General features: G+C 54.6%; 1 protein-coding gene across 3 annotated transcripts in view; it reads left to right on the top strand.

Annotated features, from left to right (window-relative positions):
- Nucleotides 1–27494, top strand: part of FGFR1 (fibroblast growth factor receptor 1) — a 49304-nt gene that overhangs the window by 20645 nt on the left and 1165 nt on the right. Inside the window, exons 3-17 of one of the 3 annotated variants that reach the window (XM_061134881.1) lie at nt 12985–13251; nt 14613–14696; nt 14946–15118; nt 16818–16941; nt 17874–18064; nt 21050–21194; nt 23115–23311; nt 24135–24280; nt 24477–24598; nt 25121–25231; nt 25750–25940; nt 26539–26661; nt 26815–26885; nt 27077–27214; nt 27377–27482. In XM_061134881.1, the coding sequence (XP_060990864.1) occupies nt 12985–13251; nt 14613–14696; nt 14946–15118; nt 16818–16941; nt 17874–18064; nt 21050–21194; nt 23115–23311; nt 24135–24280; nt 24477–24598; nt 25121–25231; nt 25750–25940; nt 26539–26661; nt 26815–26885; nt 27077–27214; nt 27377–27482 (2189 nt within the window). Of the gene's footprint in view, nt 1–12984; nt 13252–14612; nt 14703–14945; nt 15119–16817; nt 16942–17873; nt 18065–21049; nt 21195–23114; nt 23312–24134; nt 24281–24476; nt 24599–25120; nt 25232–25749; nt 25941–26538; nt 26662–26814; nt 26886–27076; nt 27215–27376; nt 27483–27494 lie in introns of all 3 variants that reach the window. The other 2 variants (XM_061134880.1, XM_061134882.1) reach the window with 2 other exon arrangements.

The raw sequence follows: 27494 nt of genomic DNA, 5'->3' as shown, positions 1-27494 counted from the left end.
ACTAACGTACTGAACAAAATTCTCCCTTTGGCATCCAGAACTTTAGTCCATGTTATTTGCTCTCTCAAGCCTCTCTTAATGCCGGAAAGGTACACTAGGAAGAAGCATTTATTTTATAATGTTAGTCTTTCACCACTACCCGCTGACTACAAGTCCATTTTTTAAATTTATTTGCCTAGCTAGTGAGCATAAAAAAAAAAAAAAGATAAATTCTTCCAGAATACCTGGGTTCCTAGCTTATTCAGTCATAGTCTCTGGGCTACCCCACACCCTCAGTTCTGAGATTTCTCCTGGAACATCTCGAGCCAGAGGGAAAAGATGAAGAGAGACATGTATTGAAGGTGCTGGTGGCCATAACTCTGTGGCCAAAATGGAATCCCCTCTTCTTTTTCTTTTTTTTTTTTAAATATTGACTCTATTTTCTGTGCTTTACATTACATGTTTATGGTGCCTAGTTACTCGTGACCAACTCTTTGCCACCCCATGGACTGTAGCCCACCCAGCTCCTCTGTCCATGGAATTCTCCAGACAAGAATACTGAAGTGGGTTGCCGTTTCCTTCTCCAGGGGATCTTCCCGACTGAGGGATTGAACCCATATCTCCTGTGTCTCCTGAACTGCAAGCAGATTCTTTACCTGATGAGCCAACCAGGGGGCGGAGGGGTGGGGTGGGGTGGGAAGCTCTGTACATTACATTCTTGTGTCTTATCTGTTTCATTTTGGCCACATGCTTCTTTTTTTTTTAATATTGACTATATTTTCTGTGCTATATATTGCATTCTTGTGTCTTATTTTGGCCACATGATTTGGCATGTGGGATCTTAGTTCCGTGGCCAGAGGTTGAACCTGAGCCCCGTACAGCGGAAGCACAGAGTCTTAACCACTGGACCACTAGGGAAGTCCCCTCCCCTCTTTTAAGGAAAAGTAACTTGCACTCTTGTCTTCCTTCACCAAAGAGGGAGCACAGTAATTGGCAGTCAATTCCCAAGGCCCGGTTAAAGCTTAGAATGTTGTTTAGAGCTGCAGGGGGAGGGCGGTGGGGGGGTGATGAGAGCTTGCCCAGTCGGCCTTGCTATCTCAGAGTTGAGGACACAGAAGCCGAGAGAGGGATGACTTGGCCCAGGTCACGCAAGCACCCCAGCGACTTCCATGCTGGTACTCTTTTGGCAACCACCTGGGGCTCAAGCAGAGTTTGGGACTAAGTGGTTTTGACAAGGATTTCAAAGGGGGTTCTCATTTCTTAGGACACCCGGAATGTGAATCTTGCCCGTAATAGGCGGTCTCTCCTGAGAGGCTCATTGTTCTAGATCCCCCAGCTCATCTGAGCACAGGAGTCCCCAGTGTGGACACGGACCGTCCAGGCAGCCTTTGGTCCTGGTTCTTCTACCTGCTCTGAGAGCCATTTCATCCCAGGGAGAAAAATCCCCAAACCACGCTCTTTCAGCTTCTGAAAACAGTTTTTGTTTGTTGTTGGTCAGTCATGTCTGACTCTTTTCGACCCCATGGACTGCAGCACGCCAGGCTTCCCTGTCCTTCACTGTCTCCCGGGGCTTGCTCAAACTCATGTCCATCAAGTCAGTGATACACTCCAACTGCTGCTCTCATCTCGGTCACCCCCATCTCCTGCTGCCCTCAATCTTTCCCAGAATCAGGGTCTTTTCCAATGACTTAGCTTTTCACATCAGGCGGGCAAAGTATTGGAGCTTCCAAACTTCTGAAAACAGTACTAAATGGTCAACTTTCGTGGTGAATGTGAAGGAGAGAGAGGATGAATGCATGGTATGTCCCTGGGCCCTCTAGCCCCTCGCTTACCTCCCAGTCTGTGGAGATGCCATTAGTCCCAGATTTTTAGATTTCACAAGCCAGATCCCCACCTCCCAATATTTGGGTTGACAACTTATTTTGCGATGTAAGAACATCTTAAAAAAAAAAAAAAACCACTTAACATTCTCCACTACCGATAGTGTTTATTATGGTAAAATATACCTCCTATAAAATTCACCTTTCTTAAGTGTACAGTTCTGTGGCATTAAATACGTTCACATTGTTGTACAACCATCACCACCATCCAGCTCCAGAACTTTTCATTTTCCCAGCTGACACTCCACCTGTTAAACCAGCTTTTACACCACTTTGCTGGTGGTCCAGTGGTTAAGACTCCCGGAATCCGAGTTCCCAATGCAGCAAGCCGTAGGTTCAATTCCTGGCTGGGGAACTAAGATCCCCACACAGTTCTGCCAATAAATAAATAAAGGAGGTCCATCACCTTTATTCTCAAATAAGGGGCATTTCTTTAACAAGGAAAAAAAGAAATATGTGACTTTATGAAGAGTCCCTTTCCCCACTGCAGTGATCCTCGTCCTGCAGTGGGTCCGATGACCCAGGCCCACCATCGCAGCCACAGGACTGGCCGGGGAAGGAAGGTGGCCAACCCAAAGGGCACTGATAGCCCTGGTGCGTGTGCTCCGAAGCACCCATCGAGGTCTGGTGGGGAGAGCAAAAGGCAGATGCTGAAGCAGCTGTGGCCTCAGCTAATTCATCAGCAAGTTTAGGAAGCCACAGTGTTTTCCTAGCCAGCTGCTGGGGTTTCCTTCCCCAAACCAGAGTTGGGGGGGGGAAGGCCCTGGGAGGGGGCGGGGCGGGGGGAGGTGCCTACATTCTTTTCTTCCAGGAACCTGACCGGACTTCTAAGGTCAGAGCCCGGCGGAGTGGGAGCTGCCCGGTTACCTCTTCGCTGTCGTCCCTCCCCCACTCTTAATGATCTTTCCATTACAGAACCCAGACCAGGAAGTGCCTGACAGGTCACAGCTGCAGACACATGGTTGGGGAGGCCTGGGCTCCGGGCCAGTGGTGGGAGGGTCTGAGCTCCCCTTGGAGCAGCAGGACCCCTGCACACTCACACACACACACATACACACACACACCCCTCTTCAGCTAGTCCAGCTTTCCCTGACTACTTGGGGGGGAAGGTGTTCTGTGTTGTCACAGTTGGTGACTGATGGTACTTTGGCTTTGAGTTTAGGACGTGGGAGAAGTTCCCCACCCGAGTGTCCCGATCCCTACACAAGTGTCCTTCCCGGGCGTGTGGTTCTTTAGGGGAAGTTTTCCATGAATGAACAAGGCTCTCCAGCTTCTTTTCCCAAGATGGGACCCACTGAACATGGCTCTAGAAGCTTCCAGGGCTGTGATGAGGCACAGTCTTAATGCTGCCCCAACAATCGATTTAACAACCAATCTAGCACGTGTTGTGTTAATTGCTCAAGTGAGTGAGTGAGTGAAGTCGCTCAGTCGTGTCCGACTCTTTGCGACTCCATGGATTGTAGCCTACCAGGCTTCTCTGTCCGTGGGATTTTCCAGGCAAGAGTACCAGAGTGGGTTGCCATTTCCTTCTCCAGGGAATCTTCCCGACCCAGGGATGGAACCCCAGGTCTCCCTCATTGTAAGCAGATGCTTTTACCGCCTGAGCCACCAGGGAAGATGTTAAATTGCTCAGTTGTGTTCAGCTCTTTGCAAGCCCGTGGACTGTAGCCTGCCAGGCTCCTCTGTCCATGGATTTCTCCACGCAGGAATACTCGAGTGGGTTGCCGTTCCCTTCTCCAGGGTATCTTCCTAACCCAGGGATCGAACTCTGGTCTGCTGCACTGCCCCATCAAAATGCCAGATTCAAAAGATTTTGCAGGGGAGGGTTTAGAGGCAAGAGCATGAACTCTGCAAACCCACAAGCCTGGCTGGGTCAGCCCCCTTCATTTGTTATCTTCACGGAGGCCGGCTCCTTGCACATACAAGTTTGCTCAGGAAATGTTAATTTACCCTAAACTGTGTCCAAGGGGGGCAGTTGTCACACAGGAGTTTCTGTCTCCACCGCCAGCTGTGTTGTTGGCTTTCTTCCCTGAATCTGCCAAGGCTGATTCCTCTGGTGCCAAGTGTGAGCCGGTGACAAACTTCTAGGAACCGGGAGCTGAGAGATCTTCCTTCCCAGTAGCTGCAGACCGACCTTTGCTCCTGACGCTTCTTCCCGCATGACTTAGGTGAGCTTGCCCAGGCCCAGGGCAGCTCTTTCTTCATGGTAAGGCAGGCAGGAGGGCAGCCAAGGGTACCGGGCATCCTTTGGAGGAAGCGTTTCTGCCCGAAGTGCTTCTGTAAACACTGGGGCGAGAAGAAGAAGGGAGATTTCTCTTAAAAACTACTCCTGGCACATTCCTTTGTTAATCACGTAATTACAGCCCTCTCCCCAGCCTGGAAGTGTCCTCCTCGTGGTGGGAGGTATGGGGGTGGCGGGGGTGGGGGAAGGTGGGGAACCCAGTCCCTAGGAGGAAAGAAAATGCATCAGCTAGAATGCCAGACTCTGATGCTGGGTTACCCATCGCTGCGTCTTTGGGGAAGGTCTGCACAAAATACAGGGATTCGCCTGCCTGCCCTGCAGCTTAACTGGGGAGCCGGTTTTGGAGGGTCTTGGAGTGGGTGCCGGGTCCTGGCTGCGGCTTCGGCCAGCGCGGGCGGCTCGGCGCTAAATTACGATGACGAGATGGGACGACACAAAAGCCCCGAGATCTTTTTTTTTTTTTTTTTAATAAAAACAAAACACAACTCCCGGCCCCAAGCCCCTGGGCTGCTGAATGGCAATGGCTTCCTGTCAGGATTAGCCGGGCCGCCTGGGCGTGTGTGCTCTGCCTTTCTCCTCAGGAAATACCTTTGGTAAGCCCGGGTGGGGTCCCCATGGCAACGCGATTGGGGACCCGCTGACTGAGACCATTCAGCTCCCATTGTGGCCAGGCCCCTTTGTCGGGAGCTGTATTGCTGCCCCTCTGGCCCACGCAGCAGTTTGCACCGTTTTGTCAGGCTGAATGTGGAGTTTTTACATTTTAATGGGCTCTTCTGGCAGCGGCCCATTTGCATGCAAAATGCTCCTTCTTACTTCTTTCCCTTTTTCTATTGCAAAAAAAAAAAAACCCTACACTCCAAATCCCCCCGGGTCAGGGGCCCGGTGAATGTGGCTGGATCAGGGTGTCAGGCCCCACTAATTGACTGGTGTCCCCATGTCCCCTCCCTCACACATCTGTGTGCACCCCGTCTCGGGGACGCCGCACGCCCAGGGGATCACGCATCCGGAGGGCTTCCTCCCTGGACCCCCCACCCTTGCAGGATGACTGTTGTCCCCCAGGATTTTGATGAGAACCCCCTCTGGCCTGGCCTTGCCAGACTAAAGTAAGTTTTCAGTTCCATTTCAAAGCCAAAATAACGTAATAAAAACCTCGACAGAGGGCTCCCGGGGCCCCGCTGGGCTGTTCTGTCTTCCTTTTAAGTTGCTTTCAAAGCCACCCCCAGTTCCTCCCCCACCCACAATTGCCCCCTCATTTATCTCTGGGGAGTTTGTGCCAAGACTGTAAACATTCCTGGACCACCAGTTCCCCAAGTTACCAAAGAGCATGGCCCTCTCTTCTAATTTTCTCAACCCAGAAACACAGAATCCAAAGGATTTCCTAGGAATGGAGAAGCTCCAATCCTTTGGCCACCTGATGCAAAGAGCCAACTCATTGGAAAAGACCCTGATGCTGGGAAAGATTGAGGGCAAGAGGAGAAGGGGGAAACAGAGGATGAGATGGTTGGATGGCATCACCGACTCAGTGGACCTGAATTTGATTATACTCCAGGAGATAGTGAAGGACTGGTGATCTGCAGTCCATGGGGTCTTGAAGAGTCGGACAGGACTGAGCGACTGAACAACAAAAAGGGATGACAGCTGTGGAGAGCCGTCACACCTGGATTTGTTGGGGGGCTAGCTATTCAAGCCCTAGACCCTTCCCCTCTGGAGTGGGCATAGAGGTGATGCCACACTGACCTCCCGAGGTAGATGAGACATACTTAAGGATCAGCCCTCAGCCGAGCATTTTGAATGAGCCAGGCACTTTTCACGATAAAGCTGTGAAAATCTGCAAGTCACATTACAAATGAGTTGTACAACAGAGCTGCAGAAATCTCCAGGGAATGAGTTTTCCCGTCTGGGGAAGTGATAGACAGGAAACAATAGTATTTTAGGAGAAAGCAAAATAAAGGGCAGTGAGGGTATTGGCTTGGCGAGGGGGCGGGAGAGGGGTGCAGGAGAGCTGGGGGGAGGCCAGGACTTGAGAGGCCCCAGGTCCTGGAGGAGGGCATGCAAACGGGGCAACCAGGGGCGGGAGGGGACAGGATACAGAGTGCCTGGGCCAGGGCTGGGACAGCCAGGATGTGTGATGGGGGAGGAGGAGGAGCTGGCCCAGGGGAGCAGTGGCCAACCTCTTTGCCTGACATTCTTGATCTTTTCAGTGGATCGGGCAGGGGTCATCTGAGGTCATCAGCTCAGCTATAAGCTACACTCAAGAGGGACTTGGGGGACTTCCCTGGTGGTTCAGTGGTTAAGACTCGTGACTGTTTTGTGACTTCAGGAGAAGTCTCTCGACCTCCACTGTCTTGTGTTTAACAGAAATAAATGCAAATGAGCACAGAGGTGAATAAGTTCGCCCTGTAAAGCATCAGGTGCCGCCCCGAGATGGGGCGCTACTGTTAGCCCCGGGTCTGCCATGGTCACGGTGCCGCCCCACCCCCCACCGCCTCCCAATTTCCTCGTCTGCCAAATGTGCTCAGTCACACCTGCTCAACTCTAAAGCATGGATGAGCACGGCCAGGAAAGTGCATTGTAAGTAATAAAACACCGAGTTATCAAGTAGTGGTTGTGGAGGTGAAGAAGTGAGAAGAGGAAGAGGAGGCTAAAGCAGCCCCTGCAGAGTCCCATGGGAGGAAGGTAGGTGCCATTAGGCGGGACCCAGGGGCTGACCAGAAAGGGTTTCTGTCGCCTTCCGGAGGCAAGGATTGCAAAGACAGTGCAAATAGAGACGCTTTGCGCTGGTCTCTTTCAAAGGTTCTGGATGCATGTGGATTCTGAAGAGCCAGGCCACCTGGGGGCAAATCCCTGCTCAGGCACTTACTGACTAGGTGGGCTGTCTTGGACACATCCTGAACCTCCTGGGTCTCCATGTCCCCTCTGTCAAATGAGGGTGATGGTCCTCACTTCACGGGGTTGTTGTGAAGCACTTGCACTCGGCATACCATCAGCCTCTGCGTTCCCAGGGTAGAGGTAACAATGGAATCAACCTCCTATGGGCTTCCCGGGTGGCTCAGTTGGTACAGAATCTGCCTGCAATGCAGGAAACCCAACTTCAATTGCTGGGTGGGGAAGATCCCCTGGAGGAGGGAATGGCAACCCACTCCAGTATTCTCGCCTAGAGAATCCCCATGGACAGAGGAGCCTGGCGGGCTCGAGTCCATGGGGTCACAGAGTCGGGCACGACCGAGCTAACTTTTCATGGTTGCTCTGAGGATTCAGGGACACTGTAGTAAAAGCGTTCACAGGATATGGGATGTAGATAGTAAGCCTGCTGCCGGTATTGGCCAATATTGGCGTTACTGTTTTCAGAGTTGTTTAAGGATCCCAAGATAATATGGGGAGGCGCGTGGTCAGTCATAAAGTGCTATGCAAATATGGTGCTGTTCCTCGCTGGGTTCATGCAAAGTTGTGGGGCTCCAGGATGGATAGCTTCCAGACCAAATTGGTTCTCATGGGACCAAGGCTGGTGAAGTGATATTTTTAAAATACATTTTCAGGTATGTTTGTCTATGTGGCATGAAAGGCCTGCATTCACAGTGACTGCAGAGGAGCGTGTTCCCTGGGACTTCTTGAGTGGTTCTGTTCTATCCACCAACCTTTAAGTTGAAATCATTCGGAGAGGGCTGTTTTCTGCTGTGTCATCTTTTGTTCCAGGCAGGCCATATGGTCTAGTCTCATCTCCCATCCCCTTCATCCTGAGGCACTGCCTTGCTTGTAAGCTCCCCATCTTTTTCAGCTTCCCACAAAGTTTCACTGCCTTCCCCTACCATCATGTTCCCCGGTGCTGCGAACATCACCATCCACCTTGACCACCAATACTTAAGTTCTGAAACCTCCGAGCCTGTGCTGGGTCGCCTGTCCTGGGCTCTCATATTCTCCCGTTACCTCGTGTTGTATGATAAAGTACTCCATACCAACCAGGTATTGTGTAAATCTTATCACCCTGGCTAACCCAAGGCTGACCAGCTCTTTTGCTCCTTATTTTAATCCATGACATCTCTTTGCACAACAACAAGGGCTCACGGAGACACCCGCTGATAGCCATTCTGGAGAAAGTCCCTGTCTTCTTGGATTTGGGGGAAACTGGGGTCTCATCTTCTAATGACCACGTTTGTATGGATTTGAGCCTCCTTGTGGTCATTGCCCATCCTACACCGTGCCCAGGGCTGGCAGAAGACTCGGAGTTTAGAATCAAGAACTTGGATCTGAACAGATGAACCCAGGACAGAGCTGCCTGCTGGATGGCAGTGGCAGATTTCTGGCCCAGTCCTGCCATGAGCCAACTGCTATATCCTGTTGGCTCGTTGGCAATTACAGAGCCCTGGTGTTTTGGAGGAAAGTAGGGAGGGAGAGGGATTCTGTAGGGCCTTGCTAACATTGATCACATTCCTAGGCTTGAGAAGTACCGCCTCTCACCACTGTTTTTCTAGCTGCTTCCGTGAGGATTACTAAAACATGTGGGTCCCTGATCTGTTCCTAGTTCCCCTTGGAGGGTGGAGAGGTTCCATTAGAGAAGCAGATGGGACTGGTGATTGCTGTCTGAACCCCCGTCCCTCCCACTAAGAGAGTCCTGGGTCCAGCCAGCACGGCCTTCCATGGTCCACCTGCTGTCTGCACTGTCCTAGAAGCTGCCCTGGGACCAGAGTCCACCTCAGCCCCAGATTCAGGCAGCTAAGCAGGAGCCTTCATTCCCTCCTGTCTTCTGGAGAGATAGCCAGGGCACCCTTGATCTTCTAAGGGTGTGCAAGTCAGATCCAACCCTAACCCTAACCTTCTTGCTCCCGGTGACGATCGTAGTGGCTCTGATGTGGGCGTGGAAGCAGGATGCACCATTTTTCTCTGGGGCACCCCAAGCACCCTGCACCCAGAGCTTGTCGGAGTGAAACTCATGCCAAGCACTTTCAGCCTCGGGCCAGGTCCCCACGGAATACAGATACCCAATGTCCCCCAGCCTCCGTTGCCCACCTCATCTCTCAGGAAACAGGACATACAAAGCGAATGTGTGGGTTTGCAGCTTCCCCCGCAGCCTCCCCACTCCAATTCATCAAGCATTGGAATGTCCTTTCAAGTTGCTGCCCAGTAAACTGCTTTCTCTTCTTCATCAGTCATGGCCAGCCCAATAAAGGTGTCAGCTCCTTTCTTGCTCCCTGATGCCTAACGGCACGTAGAGCCCTGGTCCATGGGTCCTGGTCAGAGAAAGGCCATCTCAGTGGAGATGGAGCCACAGATGCAAGGGCCTTTCCAACGGGGACATAAATGGGGGACCCTGCAAAGACCGCAGGAGAGTGAAGAGTGATGACTTGGTTGTTGCAGGCGGCCAGTGAGCAGGGATGCCTGCATCAGTTGCCTTACGGACGATGCTACAAGGTCAGGGCTGCTACTCCAGGCAGTGACACAGAGGGGTAGGGCCCAGTAAGCCAGCAGGTGGTCAGTTACCTTTCCATTACCTCCTCGAAGAAAGTGGCATTTACCTGCTTTGTAAATGGACGCTTTGACATACATCCAAGAGCACTATTAGCCATGAAAAAAATCCACCGTAAACCAAGAGCCGTAGGTTTTGGTTTAAATTGAGAAGAATGTTTTCAGTTCCTCTAAAATTTAGTCTTTGCCAGATGCTAACTTCAAGACCTACTGAATATTTTTCTGTGTTTCTGACATTGTTAGGCACTGTGGGAAAACTATAATAGACCATTCTGTTGGTCTGAGTTGCTTTCTGTTTCTTAGGCAAGACATGGATACTTTTGACAATTAGGAAAAAATACACCCAAATGTACATCAGCCAACAACTAGATTAATAAAATGTGGTATACACACACAATGGAATATTATTTGGCTACTAAAAGGAATAAAGTACATAAGACAACATGAAAAAACCTTGAAAACATACTAAAAAAAAGGAGGACACAAAAACTATATTGCACAAGTCCACTGATATGAACTATCTAATATAGACAAATCTATAGAGACAAAGCAGATAGATGGTTGCTTCGGCTGGTGGAGGGGGAGGGGATAGTCAGTGACTGCTAATGGGTATGGGGTTTCTTTTGGGGGTGATGCAAATGTTCTAAAGGTACATCATGGTGATATTTGCATTCTGTGACTATACTAAAAAGTATTGAATGATACACTCTAAATGGGTGAATTTTATGATACGTGAGTTATATCTCAGTAAAGATGTTTGAAAAAGCAACAGTGCAAGATGGCATGGAATTAAATGCAAATTTGTGCTCTTCAGATGGTAACTGTTTTTACAGAAAAAGGAGGGTGGGTGTCTTGAATGGTGCACTTTGAGCAGGTAGGTAGGAGGGTTCTAGAGAGATGCCCAACAGCCTTGAGCAGAAGTCAGTTTTGTTGTGGCTGCAGAATACGGTTAGTGCAGAAAACAGCCAGACTTGGCGTGGAAGGTGGGGAGAAGACAGTCACATGTGGAGGAGGGAACAGACTGAGAGGAGCCTTGAAGGCAAAGCATGGGGTTAGAGTTCACCCTCTGCACAGCCTTCGATATTGATCAGGAGAATGAACGGGACTAGCACACTGTGGCCTGGTGCATCGGGGTGAGCTTGACCTCCAGGGACAGGGACAAGTAAGCTGGCTCTTGAGGCTTTATATAGATCACGCAGAAGAGTTCCGTTTGCACATCCTGGCCAGGAAGAGCGGGGAGTTTCAGATCCAAGTGGAATCAGCCTGAGCTGGTCCCAGCAGAGCCGAGTCTCCCTTTGTTGCTTTCTCTTAGGGCAACACCCCTGTTCTTCCCGCTACCTATTTGTTTCTGAGACCTGTCAAAATAAGCTGTGATGCCAGAGGCTGAGAATTTGAGTTTACCGGAGTTTACTGTTTGACCAACGGCTGGTACAGATCATGAGCTGCAAAATATTTAATCAGTGAGGTCATTGCAGGAAAATGAGATTTGATCCATAGGAGCGTCTTCTGTTTCCCTAAGGGTCAAGTCTGAATGGCTTTTCTTCTGCCTCCTCTTGGCAAAACCACAAACCATTAAAAATGGAAAGAATAACTTTTTTTTCCCAAGACCCACAAAAGCTTATTTTTAATCAATGTGTGGTCTGCTCACCTTTGTGGTGTCCCTCTTGACCTGATTCACAAAAATAAATGAGTGCAGGCCTGGTGGTTTGTTTCCAAACCCTTTTAAACCAGCACCTCCTTTTTGATGACTCAGTATTTACATAGGATTTAAGACAGAGCCCTTGGTTCAAGGGGCACCCGGCCTGCAGCCATGGCCTCGGAGCCTCATCCGAGGCCCCTCCAAAAAGCTACTGTTGGTCCCTGGTGCCCGGGACACATTTCATCAGTGAGGTTTTTTAGCAGAAACCTGGTGGGGACTTCAGAAAGAATGGGTTAAAATGAGGTGGTGAAGGAGAAGCGGAGTTTGGAAGGGAAGATGACATAGAGACAGTGCATCATTGTCAGACTATTCAGCAAGCTTTTGTTGGCAGCTCTCGTGGGCCAGGGCCCTCCTGGGTGATGGGGTAAATGTGACATGTCCCCACTCTGGCAACCTTATTGAGAAAGGGGACTTTCCTCCAGAGCAACAATTGTGAGGGGAGGGCCCCTGACCCAGACTGGGGTCAGAAAGGCCTTTGGGGCAGTTTCTAGCCAGGCTGAGAACCAGAGGGTGGGTGGAGAGCCAAGCAGAAACACCAGGGCGGCAGGGCCAGGTGCCTTTCAGAGCCTCCCGAATCCGGGACCTGAAGGGGGCTGCCGGCGAGCCTCTGGTGGCGAACCGGGAGTAAGAAAGAAAGAAGGCTGCAGAAGGCAGAGAAACCAGGCCGGTGGTGGGTGTGAGCTATCGCAGGTGTGGAGGCCGGACAGAGGGCGGAAGATGCCAGGAGCAGGCATGCAAGTCCTGAGATGGGTGTGGGGTGCCTGGGAGAAGACGGGTCCGCCCCGAAGGTGTCCTTATCCTGTGTCCAGCCTCAGGCCTTCCTGTTGGTGTGAGTTCAGCATTGCTGGTCGAGAGGGGTGGGTGTGTTGACCCCCGGACTCAGGGTGGGGTGGGGGAGCAGTGGGGGGGAGTGGGTGTGTGTGCCTGTGTGTCGGGGGAGGGCAGTGGAGAGGAGGTGGGGGGCTCGAGAAGGGGAGCCCTGCAGTGGGGCGAGGAGAAAGGAGCTTTGTGTGTAGCGGCTTTTGCTGCCAGGGCAAGTGTGGGTTTTGTGGCAGCTGCCGGCCTCCGTTCCTAATATAGTCAAAAGCTCCGAATCCTCTGGCCCAACACCTGTTAGCCGGAGGCTCCCCTGAGCTGACCTCTCCTCAGGCCGTCTCTCCCGCCTATACACCCTGTGCATCGGACTTCTTGCAGGGCTCAGAGCCCCCCCAGTACTGATCACTTGAATCTACAGCCCCGCCCATGACACGCTGCCCCCCACATGGGGGGCTGCTGCGTTTTGGTGGGGGCTTGTTCCTGGGGAGAGGGGTGAGGCTGCCCCACCCGAAAGCGAACAGAGTGATCCCCTGGGAAGTGGCCGCTCTTGGTAAAGAGCTGCGTGTGTGGGGAAGGGGTGCTCTTAGACGCTCAGGGGTCCCGGGGAGGGCCAGCTGCCCCCCCACCAAAAGATGGAGGGAAACCCACTCTGAACTGCTTAATGCTGCTGCAGCTGCTTCCTAACTTCGCCTCTGTCTTCTTTGCCCTCTGGAGGAGTTGGGGTGGACAGGAAGCGTTGGGTGCCCAGAGAGCCAGCCGTCCCCCCGACTGACCTGCCTCCCCAGCTCCGTACCCCGCCCCCGGGGACGCTGCGGCTCTGTGCGGCCGGCATAATGCCTTTGTCTTTCCCTATCCCTCCTGCCCCCTCGCTCCCTCTGCCCTCTACCTGGTCCCTGCGGCGGCTGCAGCCCAGCCCTGGGGAGCCCCCGTGGAAGTGGAGTCCCTCCTGGTCCACCCCGGTGACCTGCTGCAGCTCCGCTGCCGGCTGCGGGACGATGTTCAGAGCATCAACTGGCTGCGGGACGGGGTGCAGCTGGCGGACAGCAACCGCACGCGCATCACCGGGGAGGAGGTGGAGGTTCGGGGCTCCGTGCCCGCCGACTCAGGCCTCTACGCCTGCGTGACCAGCAGCCCCTCCGGCAGCGACACCACCTACTTCTCCGTCAACGTCTCAGGTGGGTAGCCAAGTCCGCCCTCCGCCTCTCCCTGCCCCTGCCTCCCTCTCTGCTGGTCTCAGGGGGAGGCCGGCCTCTTCCTCTGCCGTCATCCCCCCGCCCTTCTGCTGCAGAAGCTGCCACCCACTAACATCGCTCCCGCCCGCTGCGTGGCTTAGCTCTCGGGGTGATTCGGGGTGCCGGCCTCGGGTCGGGTCGGAGAGCAGGGGGCTGCCTGGACCCACCTCGGGGGTGCTCGCTGACACCCCAGGAGGCAGTGAGGCACGGTGGTTTCTCTAGCACAGCCTGCCCAGGTCATTGGGGGTGCCCAAGGGCTCAGGCAGCTTCCAAACTCTTGTTCCCTGGCCGTTTGGACTTGGTGCTGGGCTTGGTCATCAGCGCCTCCAGATTCGTGGTGAGGTCCCCGTGGGATGGGGGATGACCCAGTTGCTCCGCCGTAGTCACGGCTTGATGGGAGACACGTGTTCTCTAGCTTCCAGAGCTGTGTCAGGGCAGCCAGGGAACCCTAGAGCTCTGTGACTCTGGGGACCTGCCACTTGTAGGGTGTGACTTTTACAAAACCTTAGGACTGAACTGAGTAGAGCTGGAATTCTCTTTACACCACTTATACATCTCAGGCTGTGAGCCTGGCCTCTCCTCCGTCCGCCAAACATCATCTAGAACGCCCCCCTCCCCAGCAGAGGGATGTGCCTCCTTCACTTTCCTCCAGATGCCCCCAAAACAACTAGAAAGGACTGGGGAAAGATCTGGCATGAACCCTGATGGGTGACCACATGCTCAAAGGGGTGGATACTTGTTGGGGGCAGGCGTTGGCAGCTGCCCACTGTTTTGCGGGTTCCTGTCCACTCTGGTTGAGAAGCGCAGTTCCCCGACCTCAGTGGACACGTGCTAGAAATGTTGCGACTCCAGAGCATTCGGCCCAGGGCTTTGGAAATGGCTTCTGGCCACAGTGCCTCGATCTGTCTGGGTTTCCAAAGGAGGGTTTTGGTGCCCTGGCTGCTGGTTCTGAGACACGGCGTGAGCCTCTGAGTGCAGGGTGGAGTTAGGTTAAAGAGAACCCCACCTGTCCTCTGTGATGGAGCTGCCCGGGGTAAAGGCTTCGGGGCAGGGAAGGGGTGCGTTGGGGTCGGCTGAGGAGGGGGACATGTACAGGGCATGCAGTTCTTACATAAACCGTGTCTGTCCTGTGGAGGGATGGGCACTGAGGGAGGCGTGAGCCCAGGAGGCAGTTTGGGGAGTGATTGCTGCATTCGGCTGTTACTGGACTGGCCCTCGTGTTCCCGGGGTGGCTGTGGACTGGATGCAAGCTGCAGCATCTTTTCCCGGGGAGGGACCTCAGCGCCCCCTCCCTCTTGCCCTAGATGCGCTCCCCTCGTCAGAGGACGACGATGACGACGATGACTCCTCTTCGGAGGAGAAGGAAACAGATAACACCAAACCAAACCGTATGCGTGAGACACTGTTACCTTCCTTTCTGGCCTCCAGGCCCGGGGGTTGGGTTGGAACAGAAAGGGGGAAACTTGGGCCAACAACTGGAGAAGGAAGGGGTGGCGGGGCACGACACTTGGCCCGGGGGACCACCGCTCCGGGGTCCGGACCTGTGCAGGCATCGTTCACAGGTGGCGAGCAGGTGGGTGGGGCCTCCCCCGAGCCTGACCAAGCCCTGTCTGTCTCTCTCCGCTCTCCCTGGGCAGCCGTGGCTCCGTACTGGACGTCGCCAGAAAAGATGGAAAAGAAACTGCATGCGGTGCCAGCTGCCAAGACAGTGAAGTTCAAATGCCCTTCCAGTGGGACCCCGAACCCCACGCTGCGCTGGCTGAAAAACGGCAAAGAATTCAAGCCTGACCACAGGATTGGAGGCTACAAGGTACCTGGGTTTTTACTTACTCCAGAAAGCTGGAATAAGGCGAGCAAGAGACGCTGCTTAGAAAATCCTTACTTATATGCCTTTAATTGTTTTAAACAACACTCTCGAAAGTTTTCAAATACTAAAAAAGCAAATAAACTTAAATCTTTTTAGTCTTTTTTTCTACGTATGTGGTTTTTACATGGTCAATCACGTTGTCTAATTTCTTGCCAGTTGTTAACGTTATGAGTCTTTTGCCATGTATTTGAAAGACAATTTTTCATGGCTTTCTAATATCCCAGTATTAATTGCCCCATAATTGAATGAACTATTTTGTGATACCAGTTATTTTCCAGTTTTTCACTGCTGTAAATAATGTTATGGTGAATATCTTTGTAGTTAAGTCTATGTCAATATTTTAAAATATTCTTCTTTAGGGACAGATTGCTGGAAGTTACTAGAGCAAAGTATAAGCATTTTAAAGCTCTTGATGCATGTTACCCAAATTCTTTTTTTTTTTCCCCTAATAAAGTTAGGTAACTTTATTCATTTGTTCACTTATTCATTTTTTACACCAACATTTCGTGGATACATGTCTTTCTAGAAAATATATTAGGCAATAGAGTTCAAAGTACAATGGGAAGACATAAAATTTTACTGTGACATTTGCTCTAATGGAAGATGATGTAATGAGTAGGGGTGTGATTTTTTATTTTATTTTATTGTGGTAACAGTTACTGTCTTAAAAGGGAAAATGAATTCACCTTCCCATAGCAGAGTATGAGAATGATAAACTGGCTATACTTTTGCCCACAAATTTGACAGGTGAGAATATCAAATTGTTCTCTGTGGACTATTTTGCTGAGGAACAAACTTAGAATTTTCATGTGTTCATAAGTGGTTTCCATTTCTTGTTGTGGAAATTGTTCAAGTCTTTGCCCATTTATAATTCTAGGAAGAATGTCTTCATCTAACCCTCCTTTAAACCCTGTGATCATTCTCACCATTCCTGTTTCTCTCCCATCTCACCTAATCTTGCTTAAGAAAAGTAGAGGAGGGGCTTCCCTAGCGGTCCAGCGCCCAAGACTCCTTGCTCCCAAAGCCGGGGGCCTGGCTGTGTCCCTGATCAGGGAACGTGATCCCACATGCCGCAACCAAGACCCGGCGCAGCCAAAATACATAGATACTAAAAAAAGAGAAGCAAAGGAAGTCAGAAAAATAAACTGTTTATAAAGTAACTCACCCAGCACTTGCTGTGTGCAGCTCTCTGTGCTCTGGGTCTTATGAGGCAGCGTCCTGCCCATACAGAGTTCCGTCTAATGGGAGCACTGCACCTGTGAGGCACAGAGGGATAGGAGAACAGCAGACGGACTCTGAAACGAGATGTCAAGGGTGGACACGGCTGGACTCTTAGCAGGACGCTGCTCCGGCACAAGAGCAGTGCGGACAGGGGTGCAGGGTTGGGAAAGTTCGCGATGTATTTGGGAGGGCTCCGAAGGCACGTTTGTCCAGATTGCAGATGGCCTTGGCCGTGGCGGGCAGACTTTCCGAGTCCTCACACCCCTCTGCCTGATGCCTTCTTGCAGAGTGTAAGTGGGCTGGGATGACGGTCCCCAGCTCCCTGTATAGCCGGGCTGCGTGCTCTGATTGGAGGGTGCGTGGCTTCTGCCCACCTTTCCCTCCAGACCCACAGTGGGGCCCTTTGCATGTTTCCCCTCAGGTCCGTTATGCCACCTGGAGCATCATTATGGACTCCGTGGTGCCTTCGGATAAGGGCAACTACACCTGCATCGTGGAGAACGAATACGGCAGCATCAACCATACCTACCAGCTCGATGTCGTGGGTAAGAGGGTGGCGACAGGAGGAGGAGCTTGGTGGAAGGAGCAGGGATGCTGAGAGCACAGCCTGGCAGCCATGTTCACTTAGGGGTAGAGTCAGGATGCTGTGGCATTTGTTAGCTCCGTCACCTTCCTTTTTCCCACCTCCCTTTTCTCATCCATCAGTAGAGTTGGGAGGATCAGCGGTACCACAGGTTCATTGTAAAGGGGAAAAGTGCTGTTGAGTCTCTCCTGCAGGAGGTGACTGGCATAGTGGTGGTTGATCTAGCTTAATAGTAGCTGCCACTCCATGGATGCGAGTGGTCTGCCGGGTACAGTAAGTACACCATAGGCAATTCTTCTAGCGCCCTGCAAGGTAGGCGCTGTTGTTCCCATTGTACAGAGGGGCACACTGAGGCTCAGAGAGGTCAGTCTGCACAGACTCCTGGCACTGCACAAGAATGCCGTGCCTCCTGGTGCTGTGGTGCAGCCTCTGCCTTCCAGAGAGGCTCTGCATCTCCTTCTCTGGCGACCTTAAAGTAAAGAGTTTCGCACCTAGTGTTCTGCCTTGGCTTTGAGGATATGGTATGCAAAGAAGCTTCTGGGGAATTCCCTGGAGGTTCAGAGGTTAGGACTCGATACTTTCCCTGCCACAGCCCGGTTCAGTCCCTGGTTGGGGAACTAAGATCCTGCGAGCCATGCAGTGCAGCCAAAAAAAAAAAATACAAGCTTGTGATCCAGGAGGTCTGGGGTAGGATCTGAGGGTCAGTGTTTCTAACAGGCTGGTGAAGCTGGCGCTGTAGTTCCCAGACCACACTGAACAGCGAGAGTCTGAGTGACTGTGGGTTTAGTTACGGGCAGGTAGGCTGTGCTGGTCCTTGGGATGCTCTGTCGGCATCCCGACTAGGAGCGGCCACGGCAGGGCCTGACGACCCTCTCCCGTCCCGTGCCCCCGCAGAGCGGTCCCCTCACCGGCCCATCCTACAGGCGGGCTTGCCGGCCAACAAGACAGTGGCCCTGGGCAGCAACGTGGAGTTCATGTGCAAGGTGTACAGCGACCCGCAACCCCACATCCAGTGGCTGAAGCACATCGAGGTGAACGGGAGTAAGATTGGGCCGGACAACCTGCCTTATGTCCAGATCTTGAAGGTAATCCTGGCTCTGGTCTCCATGGGCTGGGCTCGGGGAAGGAGGCCCATATCGCCTGGGGCCCAGGTGGCTGGGGTCCAGCTCAGTCCCCACGATTGGGCCCTGGTCCTTCTGCTGGGTCCAGGTTCCATCTTACGTGGGGCCCCAACCACTTTCCAAAGGACCAGTGGCAGGTCATGGGTGAAGGCTTGTGGGGCGCCGAGGGCTGGGGGTGAGCACTGCTGGCTTCTGAAGAGCTTGGACGGTGACCGTGCCCAGGCTTTTGGGTCAGCTTCGCTGGGAAGGCGTTGGCACTCTGCTCTCCCACTGCCCACTACCACAGCCTTCCCAGCAAGCATCTCCCAGTCTCTGCCCTGCTTCCCAAGTCACGTCCTTTGTGGCACATGGGCTGATGCCAGGCACGGCTTAGCTTAGGTAGGGCTGGAAAAGCCGAGGCCATGGGTCAGTCCTCAGCGGTTTCAGGAGTAATGGCACTTTCTTCCTTTTTTTCCTCCCACTCCCAGACTTTGAATGTCCCTGAATGCTCCATTAATCCAGGGAAGCTAATTGCCTAATTCTCCAGTGGATCTTGCAACAGGAAGTAACCAGAAGCTGGGAACCTGCTTTCCCTCCTGGTCCCAGCCTTAGACCTCCTCCTCCCTGGCTTGGCTGTTCCAAAGATTTCCCAGCCACCGCACTCCTCACCTCGGGCACTGAAACTGCGGTGTAGGAAGTGGGCCTGGGGCCTTGGACCTTGGCTGCCGTCTGCATTGGCAATCTCTGCCCTCTTCCTGGAGGAGGGGGTTTAACACAAATGAAACATTTGCTTGGGGTGATGATTTTTTTCATTCAGTTTGTTTTTCAGTCACATGGATTTTTAAAGTCCACTTTTTTGTCCTGCTAACGAGGGAAAGAGGACACGTGTCACCTCAGCCCCTTGCCTTAGCTCCTGGGCCCACCTTAACACTGCACGGGAGCAAATACGGCCACATGTCCGTGTTGGCCCAACTGACGGCGTGTCGTTGGTCTGTTCCAGCATTCGGGGATAAATAGCTCGGATGCGGAGGTCCTGACCCTGTTCAATGTGACAGAGGCCCAGAGCGGGGAGTATGTGTGTAAGGTTTCCAATTATATTGGTGAAGCTAACCAGTCTGCGTGGCTCACAGTCACCAGACCTGTGGCAAAAGGTAACGGGGAGCTGGAGGGGCCCCTGTGCTGGGGGTTTGACGGAGGCCCCGAGCTGCCAGGGCAGCTGTGGGGAGGCCAGCGCCCCACTCTCCCTGTTGGCCTGCTGGGTTTCTAGTGCCCGGAGCCATGGAAAAATACCCGGCCTGGGCGGCCGACTGGTTGGTTCTGTGTTGGTGTTACCCCTCTGTGCCTCGTGTGTGTTCTTGGCTGCGTGTGGGGTGCGTCCTGGGTGATCCTGGAGACTGAGGGTCCAAGTGATGGAGAGGAGAGAGGACCAGCGTCTGCAGCGATGTGTGAGTGTGTGGGTGGGTGGGTGTGTGAGACTGAGGTATGAGTGTGGGGGTGTGTGTGAGAGTGAGGTATGAGTGTGGGGGTGTGTGTGGGAGGGAGGTGTGGGGGGGTGTGGGTGTGAGTGTGTGTGTGGGGGGGTGTTTGAGTGTGGATGAGTGTGGGGGGTGTGTGTGTGTGCAGTGTGTGTGGGTGTGTGGGTGGGTGACGGAGGGTGGGGGTGTGAGTGTATGTGGGGGGTGTGTGTGGGGTGAGAGTGTGTGTGGGTGTGACTGTGTGGGGAGGTGTGGGTGTGTGTGTTTGTGGGGTGTGGGGGGGTATTTGTGTGGGTGTGAGTGTGGGGGGTTGAGAGGGTGTGTGGGGGTGTGTGTGAGGATATGTGTATGGGATGGGTGGGTATGTGTGTGGGGGGTATTTGTGCATGTGTGTGGGGTGAGTGTGGGGGGGTATTTGTGTGCATGTGTGTGGGATGTAGGGGAGGTATTTGTGTGGGTGTGAGAATGTGTGAGTGTGGGGGGGTGAGAGTGTGTGGGGGGGGGATGTAAGGGGGTATTTGTGTGGGTGTGTGTGGGAGGGGTGAGAGTGTGTGGGGGAGGTATTTGTGTGGGTACGTATGGGTGTGGGGGGGTGAGGGGTATTTGTGTGGGTGGGGGGGGTGAGAGTGTGTGGGTATGTGTGGGATGTGGGGGAGGTATTTGTGTGGGTGTGAGTGTATGGGGGTGGGTGTGTATGGGGGTGTGTGGGGGGTGAGTGTATGGGGGTGTGGGGGGGTGAGTGTGTATGGGGGTGGGGGGGTGAGTGTGTGTGGGGGTGTGTATGTGAGGTGTATGTGTGTGGGGGGGTGAGTATGTATGGGAGTATATGTATGGGGTGTGTATGGGAGTGTGTGGGGGGTGTGTATGGGGGTGAGTGTGTATGGGGGTGTGTGGGGGGGTGTGTATGGGGGTATGTGGGGGGTGAGTGTGTATGGGAGTGTGTGTGGGGGTGTCTATGGGGTGTGTATGGCGGTGTGTGTGTGGGGTGAGTGTGGGGGGGGTGAGTGTGTATGGGAGTGTGTGTGCAGTGTGTATGGGGGTGAGTGTGTATGGGGGTGTGTGTGTGGGGTGTGTGGGGGTGAGTGTGTGTGTGCAGTGTGTGGGGGGGGTGTGTATGGGGGTGTGTGTGTGAGTCTGCAGCCCCCTGTCCCTCCTGTGTGTGCCCCCCGGAAACCAACCCGCCCCGCGCCGGCCCCATTTCTCCATGCGCTCGCGCCGCATGCCGGGTCGGGCCGGGGCTGCCGCGCCTGGTGACGGGTGTAACCAGCCATCCGCGTCGCGCCGTCAGGTCTGCCGAGCTCCTCCTCAGGCTCTCACCCTCTTCCTCTAACAGGTCTCTCGCTGCCTGGTGATTTTGTCTGTCCGTTGTTGCAAAGGAGACGCTGGGGAACCTTTCTTCCTCTGGTTATTTGTTTTTCCCCTTCCTCCTCCCCCCTCCCTCTCTGAGAGGCCTCCGGTCCCGGGCTTGTCCATGTGGCTTCCTTGTCTCTTCTAGACGGCTGGAGTTAACACCACCGACAAAGAGATGGAGGTGCTGCACTTAAGGAATGTCTCCTTTGAGGACGCGGGGGAGTATACATGCTTGGCGGGTAACTCTATCGGACTCTCCCATCACTCTGCATGGCTGACCGTTCTGGAAGGTATACACTGTCCTCCTCCTCTCGATGTCCTGCCCTCGCCAGGGGCACGGGGGGAGCATGCATCGCGGGGTCGCGGGAGACACAGAGCCAGGCTCCGTACGCAGCAGGCGGCTCCGGCAAGTCATCCCGTCTCGGGGGTCGGACCTTCTCAGCTCACCCCGGAGCCTTCCTCCTGGTGCAGGATCTCAGATTGCTCTCACTTGTGGGCCTGCCTCCGTCTCTCCCCGGGGCTGGAGTGATGCATGCATGGGATCTGGATCTAACCTGCAGCCGGGCTCTCCTCCAGGGCAGGCTCCTTCCCTCCTCGGGTCCAGCAGTCTTCCTTGACTCAGCCACTCCTGTATCATGAGCCCCCTGAAGTCTCCGAGAGGCTCCCCCTGTAACTGAATATAGGTGCTCTGAAGGGAGAGGCTTGCCACTTGTAAGCACCAGTGCCCTCCACCCTCCCCCTTGCTGATCTCGGTGGGAGAGGTTCCTCCAAACCCAGACAGTGGACTTGAACTGCTTTGAGCGAGTCCTTTCCCAAGCAGCACAGGGGGCTCAGTGGTGCACATTTATGCTCTTTGGCTCCCAACGCAGCTCCTTTCCAGAGGGGGCCGTGGGGGCCGGGCCAGGAAGGCAGGAGCCTGCAGCCTGGGCAGGGTGGTGGGCTGGTGGCCTCGGGGCTGGAGCCAGGTGCGGCGCTACTCAGGTTCCTGCGGACTCTGGTCTCTTTCCTTGTCCCTCCCTCTCCTCCTCTGATAACGTGCGCCCCCACTGGAGGCGCAGAAGCATTTTCTGTTTTTCTCCTCGTCACTGTCTTTGTCCTTTGTTGTGCCTCCCGGTGGATCGTTTGTTTCTCCATGCTAGGGAAAGAGAAAAACAGAAACGCTTCTCCCTGTTATCAGCTCTGCCGTTCCTCATCGCACCTCAGGGAGTTCTCTTTGGGCTGGTTTGGGGTCATGTCTGAGGCCTCCTGGGAGAGGTCCTCAGGGTGCTGGCCCCTGCGGCTGGCGGGGGTCTTTAATAGGGGAGGGGTGGGGGAAGGGATGTCCTGCTGGATGGGACCCTCCCCACCTCTGTGCGGGAGGGAAAGAGGCTTGAGTTGTGTGGGCTTCAGTGCAGGTGGGAGGCGGGAGAGTCTGAATAGAGAAGAGAATAAAACTACCCCCTCCCTGTCCTTCCTCAGTGTGAGGAGTTAGACCTGTGAGTGGAAGTCTTAAGAGATGTTTCCATATTTATCTTTAATAATCCAGACAACATTTGGAAGCGAAGTTCTGTCTGCAGTTTGGCTAGATGTAGATGTTTACACGTCTGACCTGATAGAGATGACGTAGGCAAAGCTGAGCAATGAAGTCAGGACATACACTGGTTTTCTTCTTTCCTCCCTTCGCGTTATGAGTGCCACCAGATGCCAGGCGCTGTGGCCTGCAGACATGGATGAGGTGCCACCTGGGCCCTCAGGGTACCCCTGGGCCATCAGTAATGAAAGACTGATGGATGGTTCGCTGTCCCCTGTGATAGGTGTTGACACAGTGCTCGGGCACTGTGGAGAAGGGCCGTGTGCCCATGGGAACACTGAGAGAAGCATCTAGTGCAAGTGAGTCCTCAGCTGTCTCTTGCAGGGCACCAAGTACCCATCCAGTCCAGCAGTCCCTGAGCCAGGAGGGCTCCTGAGTTCATGGGCATGGGCATTGGCTAGCAAGATACAATCCATCCCTCTGGGGATTCAAGTCAGGGTCAGGGAGCCTCACAGATCCCAGGATGTCTGCTGTGTGCTCAGTATCAGGACCCCAATCCCAGCTAGGACCTAGCTCGGTTCGTCTCTGCCCCCCAAATTCCCAGAGTTTAGGAGATGGATGTTGAGTTTCTTAGGGAGCCAGGACCCTAGTGGACCAGCCCTGCCCTGAGTCCACTAACGTCCTGTTCACGCTGACCCAGCCCTGGAAGAGAGACCGGCGGTGATGACCTCGCCGCTGTACCTGGAGATCATCATCTATTGCACGGGGGCCTTCCTTATCTCCTGCATGGTGGGGTCTGTCATCATCTACAAGATGAAGAGCGGCACGAAGAAGAGTGACTTCCACAGCCAGATGGCCGTGCATAAGCTGGCCAAGAGCATCCCTCTGCGCAGACAGGTAACAGAAAGTAGACGGGGGGTTCGCACGCTCTGCCTCGCCCTGTGCGTCCTCCCTGCGGGACCTGCCGGCACTCTGTCTTCTCCATGGCCCCCATTGACTGCTTCGGACTTTGGTTTCGGCTTCCGGGTGGCAGCAGGGGAATGTCCTAAGTGCTCGGGGTCAGGCTCCAAGCTTTTCTGGCCGATGAATCCCGTGAACCCATCTTACCTCAACCACGGTGCCCTGCTCAGCCAGCCTGGGGACTGGGAGACAACCTCACTGGGCTAAATGCCTGGTTGATATTATGAATCTGAGCTTCCCCTGAGGGCCAATTAGGGATGCAAATGTGCAAAGCAGAGGAGAGGAGCTGAGCTGGGTCCCAAGATGCCCTCTCGCTCCTGTGCGCCTGCCTCCCCTCATCCCAGGAGATGGAAGAGGGTGAAGGTGTGTGAAAGGAGGCAGGCTTCGCTCCAAGCCATGATAATTCTGGAAGGGACTTCAGGAGTCAGGAACCCCTCATCCATGGCAGGGTTTTCACATAAGAATGGGGACAGGAAGAGAGTTGCTCTTGCACTGATAAGTTACAGCAGAATGTCAGGCTTCATGCTCATGTGAAAGGTGAGTAATCCAAAACCCAGAAAGGCGAGTTGGTGGCAAACATAAGTTAGTGTTAGAACCTTGGTCTTCCGACCTCCTGTGGCCTTTCTGCCTGTGTTAGGAGGGAGCACCAGATGCCAGGTCCACACTGCTGCCTTTAGCAACAAGTCCTGAGTGGGGAGGGGAGGGACCTGGCACCGCTCCCCCATTCCTGCTGGAAGGGTGACCCCACGCCTCCCTGCAGGTGTCGGCCGACTCCAGCGCGTCCATGAACTCCGGGGTCCTGCTGGTTCGACCCTCGCGTCTCTCCTCCAGCGGCACCCCCATGCTGGCCGGGGTCTCTGAATACGAGCTTCCCGAAGACCCTCGCTGGGAGCTGCCTCGGGACAGGTGACCACCCCCCCACCGGCTCATTATTCTAATGGGGGCAGTGCTATGGGCTCAGACCTTCAGGGGAGCATCCAGAAGTGACTGCCACCGTCTGCTCTTAGTCGGGGGAACTGGAGGCGGGGGCGGGGGGAGTGGGGGTTCCTGTCAGGTTTGAACGTTACCACTCCAGCTTATCCCACCGTTTGTTTCCCTGAAGACTGGTTTTAGGCAAGCCCCTGGGAGAGGGCTGCTTTGGGCAGGTGGTGTTGGCAGAGGCCATCGGGCTGGACAAGGACAAACCCAACCGTGTGACCAAAGTGGCCGTGAAGATGCTGAAGTGTATGTGGTGCCTGTGTCCCTGCAAAAACGACCCCTTCCCTTTCCCAGCGAACTCCGGGCCTCAGGCCGTTGCCTGCACCTGCTCCACAGCCTGCTTAGGTTGTCCTGGAGTTGGGGGGGGCATTGCACACCCCGCCATCTCACCATGACCTCACTTTGTTCCTTGGCTTCCGTCATCAGGTGGTGACCCCAGATCCTGTTTGTTTTTTTTTTTTGGCAACACCAGCAGCTCTCATAAGAGGGAAGGGGAGATAAATCTGGATGTGAAAAGGAGAGGGAAGGGACTTCCTGGCAGTCAAGCAGTTAACTCTCTGCACTTGCTCTGCAGAGGAGATCCCACAAGCCGTGTGGTGCCGCCAAAAAAAAAAAGGCCAAGGGAGGGGTCATGTAAAGAGAGAAGCAAGTCCCAGAGGAAAGGGACCCCTGGGTGTTCACCTCATCCCCCTCCCTTAGTTTTTATCCTGTCGGCCTCCCTTCCGATGCAAACGCTTCTCCATCCCCTTCTCTGCTTTGTCCACGCAGCGGATGCAACAGAGAAAGACCTGTCGGACCTGATCTCCGAGATGGAGATGATGAAGATGATTGGAAAACACAAGAACATCATCAACCTGCTGGGGGCCTGCACGCAGGACGGTGGGCGCCCTGCCGGCAGGCTTCCACCCGTGTGGGGGAGGGGCTCAGGAGGACACTCGGGCTCCTGCCATCTGTCTGTCTGTCTGTCAGGGAGAAGATGCCTAGCTGGGGCGTCAGGGATCAGGCATCTCTCAGCCACACTGAGGGAAGTGGGTTGGGGCGAGAGGCCACTTTAGCAATAGTTGGAATGTGTTTCTTGGGGTCCAGCCCGATGCCCACGGGGGTTCATCTGAGAGTCTAGGCACCTGGATCCATGCACACTGTGTGGCCAGAACAGGTGACTTGCTGCAGTCAAGGTCAGGGCTCTGGCCCCAGCTTTGCTTGGGAATGTCCTGGACTAGGCTGAGAAGAATGACTTCCCTTGCTTTCTTCTGGGGAGTGGGATGAATTTCTGGGGTCCCCTCAAAGGGGAGGTGAGGCCTGGGGAACAGGCCTTGGGGAGGGGGTTCCTCCAGGCGAGACTCAGCCCATGCGCCTGCCCGGCGGCCCTGACGGCCTCTCCGCGCCCATGTGCCCAGGTCCCCTGTATGTCATCGTGGAGTACGCCTCCAAAGGCAACCTCCGGGAGTACCTGCAGGCCCGGAGGCCACCGGGGCTGGAGTACTGCTACAACCCCAGCCACCACCCCGAGGAGCAGCTCTCCTCCAAGGACCTGGTATCCTGCGCCTACCAGGTGGCCCGAGGCATGGAGTATCTTGCCTCCAAGAAGGTGTGGCTCCTGACAGCTCCCCTGGGTAGCATGGGAACCTGGGGGGTGGCAGGGCATGGGGGGGACATCAGAGCCAAGAGAGCCATGTGGCCTTGGGATTGGGCTGGACCAGTGTGAAGTTAGAACGATGATGCCTAGGCTGTAACTGGTTACGGGGAGGAGATGCGATCCTGTGTGAGAGTTAGGTGCAGCTTTGGGTGCTGGGTAGAAGCTGCTTTGTTTGAGCCCAGGCCTGTATGGATATTCTTGGCCAGGGAGACAGGGAATCCCCATGAGAGCCCATGCAAACTGGACAGAGCAGAGAGGGGTTCAGCTCACTGCCTGCAGACTGAAAGCCAGGCACCGGGAGGGGAAGATGCCTGGAGGGTTTGCTGAAGTGATTGGGCGGCCCCAGAGCTGGGGGTGTTTGGATGTCTGGCTTTGACCTACAGGAGAGGGACCCTGTAGCAGGAAACTGGATGGTTCAGAGGGCCGAGGGGTGGGGCAGGTGAGGGCCGGTGAGGGAAGTGGGCCCACCGGCGGCTGCTGACCCTCCCCTGCGCCCACCTCCACCACCCGCCCCCCCCCCCCAATCCCCCTTGCCCTCTGGGCCCCACAGTGCATCCACCGGGACCTGGCCGCCAGGAACGTCCTGGTAACGGAGGACAACGTAATGAAGATCGCGGACTTCGGTCTTGCTCGAGACATCCACCACATCGACTACTATAAAAAGACAACCAACGTAAGTGCGGGCACTGCCAGTCCTCTGCCCCAGGACTCCGAGCCGCTGGGCTGCCCCCACCCCCACTGGCTGGGTGGGCGGGTGAGCTGGGTCCAGCCCTGCGTCCACCCCTGCCTGCCCCGGGCCACTCCAGCGTCCCCGTGCTGCTTGCAGGGCCGACTGCCCGTCAAGTGGATGGCACCGGAGGCCTTGTTTGACCGGATCTACACCCACCAGAGCGACGTGTGAGTCTGAGATAAGCAGTTGCTGGGGAGAGTTTCCAGGGCGGCACAGCCCCACATCCTGTCTCAGAAAATGAACGAAAGGTTGCCCCTTCACTTTGTCCCCAGAAGTTGACCCGCCCTGGTCCCTTGGGGGGAGAGGTGGTGAAAACAGTGGGGGGCCCTAGCTCTGTGCCCACAACGCTCATCCACAGGTGGTCTTTTGGGGTACTCCTCTGGGAAATCTTCACTCTGGGCGGCTCCCCGTACCCTGGGGTCCCCGTGGAGGAGCTTTTCAAGCTGCTGAAGGAGGGACATCGTATGGACAAGCCCAGTAACTGCACCAACGAGCTGTAAGCCTGAGAAAAGATGCCTGGGGTCCTGGGCTGGGCCCTGGGGGCGGGCTGGGCTCGGGGCATAGAGGGAGGAATGGGGGCGTGCAGCCAGCTGCCCGTGGCCCCTCCGCCCTGAGCCTGTCCTCTCCCCCCCACCCCGACCTCGCCATCCTGCCCCAGCTACATGATGATGAGAGACTGCTGGCACGCGGTCCCCTCACAAAGACCCACCTTCAAGCAGCTGGTGGAAGACCTGGACCGCATCGTCGCCTTGACCTCCAACCAGGTGAGGCGGCCT

Source organism: Dama dama, chromosome 32, assembly GCF_033118175.1.
Source record: "Dama dama isolate Ldn47 chromosome 32, ASM3311817v1, whole genome shotgun sequence".
NCBI classification, from domain to species: domain Eukaryota; kingdom Metazoa; phylum Chordata; class Mammalia; order Artiodactyla; family Cervidae; genus Dama; species Dama dama.
Note: the sequence above shows the minus strand (reverse complement) of the source record. Positions and strands in the feature narration are given on the sequence as shown.